This window comes from Phaseolus vulgaris, chromosome 3 (assembly GCF_000499845.2).
Source record: "Phaseolus vulgaris cultivar G19833 chromosome 3, P. vulgaris v2.0, whole genome shotgun sequence".
NCBI lineage: Eukaryota > Viridiplantae > Streptophyta > Magnoliopsida > Fabales > Fabaceae > Phaseolus > Phaseolus vulgaris.
In genome coordinates, this window is record NC_023757.2 from 29,431,482 (window position 1) to 29,437,511 (window position 6,030).

At 34.4% G+C, this 6,030-nt stretch overlaps 1 protein-coding gene across 2 annotated transcripts; it reads left to right on the plus strand.

The window, feature by feature from the left end:
• The first annotated feature begins 481 nt into the window (after positions 1–481).
• Positions 482–4,802, plus strand: LOC137807020 (probable protein phosphatase 2C 42). Of its 2 annotated transcripts, XM_068607439.1 has the most exons (5): positions 482–1,321; positions 1,967–2,337; positions 3,358–3,600; positions 4,244–4,336; positions 4,405–4,802. In XM_068607439.1, exons 1-5 carry the CDS (start codon positions 1,003–1,005, stop codon positions 4,507–4,509), a joined length of 1,131 nt encoding a protein of 376 aa, XP_068463540.1. In that variant the 5' UTR covers positions 482–1,002; the 3' UTR covers positions 4,510–4,802. The 2 variants fall into 2 exon arrangements, with proteins under 2 accessions (XP_068463540.1, XP_068463539.1); XM_068607438.1 differs by having other exon boundaries at positions 4,244–4,802.
• The last annotated feature ends 1,228 nt before the right edge of the window (positions 4,803–6,030 follow it).

Here is a 6,030-nt window from a genome sequence, read left to right on the forward strand (position 1 = left end):
AAAAAAATAAATTATAAATTACATTCAATCGTATGAAAACTTAATTAGTTATACTATATTATTATTTATTTATATAAAAAATCAATTATAATGTAAAATTTTAACTTTTCCTCTTACTTACATATAAAAAAACCTTAATATTTAACATCATTGAGTATATTTTAAACACAACAATTATACGTAAAAAAAATTCAGTATCTCTCTATCATTATTAAAAAAAGTTGAACACTGAAGCTTTTTTTTTGTATTTTTTAATATTTTACTTTTTCATTTTTTCAATTTTTATTACTCTTCTTACATCAAGCGGAGGCATAAATATTAATAGATGTGAGCTAACATTAATTTTAATCATATAAACTTTAGCAATAAAAGTAAAAATAATATTGTTTAATACATTTTTAGTAATATTCTTTATTTTACTTGGTTAAAATTTGTTAAAATTTTTTAAAAAAAATCAGAAGTGAGACTCTATAAATTAAAAGTATACAATTTTATGATTTATGATAAAGTTAAATTAATAATAAAAATGTATTGTGATTGTTATTAAGAAGTGATAATTAACTTAAAAAACTGTTGAGATAAAATAAAATTAAAGAAAATAAAAATAAAAATGGGAAGGAATTGTGGGGAAGACAGAAAGTGAAGGTGTTTGTCCCAACCCAACTAAAGTATGGAATTTGGTTTTATGAGAAAGGAAAAAGGGAAGGCATAGAAAATAACATCAGCAAACAGAGTCTTCCCCACACCATTTCTCCCCACAAGAGAATGAGCCCGTTCATGTTCCTCTACCACCGAACACACCCCGCCACCACCCAAGGCTAACGTGCGCCCCCTCCTTACCCTGCGCCTCACCACCCTCTCTTCTTTTTTTACCCCTTTTCTTTTTCCCCTTCATAAACTCCGCGTTAACCGTTCCTTCCCCACTCAGATTCGGAGGATCGGAGCGAGGTTGGCGGTTCCGGCGTTGGGGGCCTTAGGGTTAGGGTTTCCGAGCGATGTGGTATGCTCCTTGCATTGATGAATCTGTTCTCGCTTTGTTGGAAGCCGTTCGGGCGCGATGCTGATCGATTGGATTCCATCGGAGTTATCGGGAGCACACTCGCTGGGAGAGAAGGCAGAGACGGCTTGCTCTGGTTCCGCGACGTCGGAAAATATGCCTCCGGTGATTTCTCCATGGCCGTCGTTCAGGCCAACCAGGTTCTCGAAGACCAGAGCCAGATCGAGTCCGGTCCTCTCGGTACCTTCGTCGGCATATACGACGGTCACGGAGGGCCTGACGCCTCCAGATACGTTTGCGATCACTTGTTTCGCCATTTTCAAGGTTCTTCATTCGAAACCCTCACTTTATAGACACGGTTTCATTTGTCTGTTTAATTGTTTATTTATATATTCACTTTCACGGTTGTTGCTGTGTGGATTTAATGCGGCCACGTTTTTAGTGTGATCGTCTCTTCATGAATCACGAGTAGCAGTGGTAGTAACTGTTACCAGTGGTTTTCATCAGTTTGCTTTTTCATGAACCTTTTTTGGAAGTACTTTTATACCTTTATTTTTCTCGTTGATCTTTTTGAGACTGAGATTTCCAGGAACCAAGTACAGTTGAACATTCAGGACAATAGGTAGATACTGTTTGCAAGTTTTTCCTTTTCTTTTTTATGGTTTGTTTTCCCTTTTTATGGTGAATCGATTTAATAGGTGAATTGTTTGTAACTTTTTATTGGCTTTCCTCTAATTGACACGGATTCGCGATTCCCTGGTACATGGTGCTGTAATTAGTTATTAAAGTGTTTTGGTGTCTCGACTTTTGTGTTAAAGGCCCGTTGTTTTGGTGGAGCATTATGCCTTCAATTTTGGTTCCTTCATGGGGTATGAGTGTTGGGGATTGGTTCTTTCTTCCATGTTGTCTTGTTCTGTTGTTAAAGAAACAGTTCTTATGCTAGCTGTCTCAGATTTCTTGTCTGTGCAGCAACATCGGCCGAGTCACGCGGGGTTGTGACAGCGGAGACAATTGAAAGAGCATTCCGCCAGACGGAAGAGGGATACACGGCCCTCGTGTCAGCTTCCTGGAATGCTCGACCTCAAATAGCGGGCGCTGGGACCTGTTGTCTAGTGGGAGTGATATTTCAACAGACACTCTTTGTGGCAAACGTTGGAGATTCCCGTGTTGTATTGGGTAAGAAAGTTGGCAACACTGGAGGTATGGCTGCAATTCAGCTGTCTACGGAACACAATGCAAATCTTGAGGCTGTTAGACAGGAACTTAAAGAATTACACCCTCATGATCCTCAAATTGTTGTCCTCAAACATGGAGTGTGGAGAGTAAAAGGCATTATTCAGGTAATTTTTTAACCTGTGTCCTCTCAGATGTCAGTGCCTCTTATCTTCAACATATAAAAAGCAGTGCTAGCGTGAACCTGGCCAAACATTTATTAGTTCATTCATTATTTTCTTTATTGTTTTCCATTCTTTAAAGTGCTATACAGAAGAGATGTAGATATTGAAATGGAAAGGTGTTGGAAGCTACTTAAACTGTGCCCTGAAGGGCCATTCGTTTGTTTGTTAAAATTGAATTCTACATATGGTCTATGATTTCTGAATCCTTATGTCAACAGACCCAAAACATGTAAAGCCAAGGTCATACATAGATCATAGTTGTTCTTTTACTGTTTCTTGTATATTTTCTACTGTATCATATCTACACAATATGAATTACCAACCTGGTTAAATTTTTTAAGAAGGTTCTTATTATCTGTATTCATCTTCTGCAATGTTTTCACCAGAAAAACACATTTGATTATTTCAATTAGATTGTAGTTGTCCCCTATTCCCTTGTGAAGTTACCAGTACTTAAAATAGACCCTATTCTTATGTGTGTGTACCAAATCCCTAATGCGCGTCTTTATAATTTTAATTTGCCATTTTGTTAAGGCATTGTGGCATGCGGTGTCTGTGTGTTTGCATGTGTATTAAAGAAAGAAGGTGATCCAGATCCATGTAATTAATGATTCGGTCCTTGTTTTGTGTTGTTAAAACCAAATCATATAAATGGAAGCAAACTTTTTATATTTGGCATATAATATTCAATATTCTATCTTTTACATTTATTTGTATTGCATTAGTGTGTTAAAAATGACTACAATGGTCATATGTCAAGGTGCTTTTCAGTTTTATCCTCTGCAGTATTTTATTGTTGAAGTCATATATAAAAATATATTTGTATTGCGTATATATACAAAATTGTTAATAGTTCACAAGTACCCAAGGTTCTGCTTTAATTATTATTTTTATTTGTTTTACTTCCTCGCATCAAAACTTGACAATATCATATCAATACTTCGTTGATTGTATTTGGTGCAGGTTTCTAGATCTATAGGTGACGTATATTTGAAACATGCAGAATTTAACCGGGAACCACTTAATGCAAAATTCAGACTTCCTGAACCGATGCACTTGCACATGCCTATCCTGAGTGCTAATCCCAGTATTCTTTCTCATCCTCTCCAACCAAATGATTCCTTCCTTATATTTGCATCAGATGGTTTATGGGAGCACTTGAGTAATGAAAAAGCTGTGGATATTGTAAACAGCAATCCACATGCGGTAAGATTCTTTTTCACATGTTTTGATTTTCTTGTACTTGTTTCTGTAATGGACGTGGTGATTACACCAAGAATTGGATGAGGATTAGTCCTGTTTCCACGTATTGTTGAAATGTGGAGGATCTATAATATTCATTATGTAGTTTACATGTTGGTCAGGTCAAGTTTTTAAAATTCCCCCGTGAATCTTTGATCCTTAATTTCATTTTTAGTTCCCACATGTCTTTATATCCGATTAAAAGTACTGCTTTTGGTTTATTTGATTGTGTAGAAGTACATGAATAGTGAATGGAGTAACTGTCCGTCTGTTACCTTAATTTCATTTTTAGTTCCCACATGATTCCTACTAGTTTGTTCTTATTTATTCCTTTATCAGGAGTTTGTTTATGAATTGAGTATCTTTTTTTAACTAAACTAAACTTATGTATTTAACTTTGATAGAAGAAGTCATCTAATTTTTCCAAAACTTGAGATATATATAAGTTGATTTTATTTTAAAATTCAAATCACGGTGTATTTCCATTTTGTCAAGATATAATGTGTGGATGGTGTTGTTCTGTGAATTCATTCGGTGTTGTTTCTTCTTCCTGTGTCGATTTTGCCGACTCCCTAGTTAGGTACTCAAATTGTGTCTCTACATGCAGGGTAGTGCGAAGAGACTTATCAAGGCTGCCCTCCACGAAGCAGCAAGAAAACGAGAAATGCGGTATTCAGATCTTCGTAAGATTGACAAGAAGGTTCGACGCCATTTTCATGATGATATATCTGTTATTGTTTTATTCTTAAATCACGACCTTATTTCCAGAGGCACAGTGCTAGACTCGGCACTTTCACTTCGAAGCGCTCTCGATCACTGACTTGTATCATTGTAAGCAGTAAGCAGTCTTGTACGAGTTTTTGCCATACCTGAAGAAGATACGCCCATTCGTAGGTACCTACCTGGCTACAATATGCCATTGATGTGGCACATTTGCCTTCTAGTACCCACATACATCATTCTGGGCCACTACAATTTATTAAGTTATAACATATTGTTAGAAATTTATTTGTCAAGAGGAAAAAAAAAATAAAAAAACAAAACACAAATATCTTATTCCCTTTTCTAACCTTATAGTTTTACCCCAAACACTGGATTTATTTATTTGTTTATTTTTTGTTTTGCTTCATATAAGCTAATCAAGCAGTATGTTCATTGAGTTCAAATTCAAATTTATTTGACGACAAATGATGTAGAAAATTCATATGTAATACTGCCCTCAAGTTGTTATACCCGAATTAAAAAACATTTTTAATCTGCAAGCTGAATTCTAAGTTCTATGTTGGTGGACGACAATAAGCATTTTTAAATAAAATTTCAAATATTGTGGGATTAGAACTTGAAAGGGTTGCTACTTTGTTTGATAGAATAGAGGATCATTTTCGTACACTACCTGTGTAAAACAGTTGTGCAAATTATGTTTATGCCTCATTATATTTGTCAAAAAACGTGCTTGGTCGGATGGGTCTGTCCTTAAAACAGGTCAGGTTAAAAGTATTATGATTTTAATTGAATTAAACAATATGTCGAGAAAAAAAATTGGGATATAAATTAATTTGGGTTATATTTAGCTAATTTAGTTCGTGATGTAAAGTACTTTATTGAGTTGATTATTATGTTTTGGTAAAATAATAGTTACATATTTAGAGGATGAGAATATTATAAAAAATTATAAAACAAGTATTCTATAAAATAAATATATGTATTATAATTTACATATGAAGTCATTATAGTTAAAATTATAATAAGTTTCATATATTAATTTTCTTAAAGCGCACAGAATGTTGGTTAAGTTGACTATGTCGAACCATTTATTTCGTCATCTTTATTGATATTTAGTTATAATGCATTCTATGTCTTTCAGTTTTAAATATTATTTTGGTCATCTTTAAGTGATGATGTTAAATAACTTTATCACAGTTTGGTGTTATTTTGTTGCCGAGGGACTGCAGACATCCATCAAAAGGAATTGAAATTCTTATGGCGTTCTTAAAGGATAAAAATCAGGTCGGGAATACTCATATTGGACACTTCTAATTTTGTCCAACCCTTAAAGAGTGTCCATACAAGCATAAGACCCATTGATTCAATAATGGCCTTTTTACTAGTCCCTTCATCCAACATCAATAGTTTACACAAAAGTTTTCAATTTGCAATCACTTCAAATTTTTTGCACCAAACTTAAGGAAGAAAAGTTCGGTTAAACTCGTCACGCAGAATTCTAACAATTAACAAGTTTCGCTAGGTATGGAAAACAACATAATATCATAGATAATATATAATAAATAAACTTGGAGGGGGTCAGTTCTAGGAGGGGAAAAAAAACTACACTCAACTAAACTATTCAAAACTGAAACAAATTCAGAAAATAGTTCATTCAAACTAAATTTAACT

Bases quoted from the DNA above. Each gene is read 5' to 3' on its own strand.
- LOC137807020 (XM_068607438.1), top strand. From the start codon at position 1,003: ATGCTCCTTGCATTGATGAATCTGTTCTCGCTTTGTTGGAAGCCGTTC. The intron at 1,322-1,966 runs GTTCTTCATTCG...TTGTCTGTGCAG, and splicing joins CTTGTTTCGCCATTTTCAAG to CAACATCGGCCGAGTCACGC. The intron at 3,601-4,243 runs GTAAGATTCTTT...CTCTACATGCAG, and splicing joins TAAACAGCAATCCACATGCG to GGTAGTGCGAAGAGACTTAT.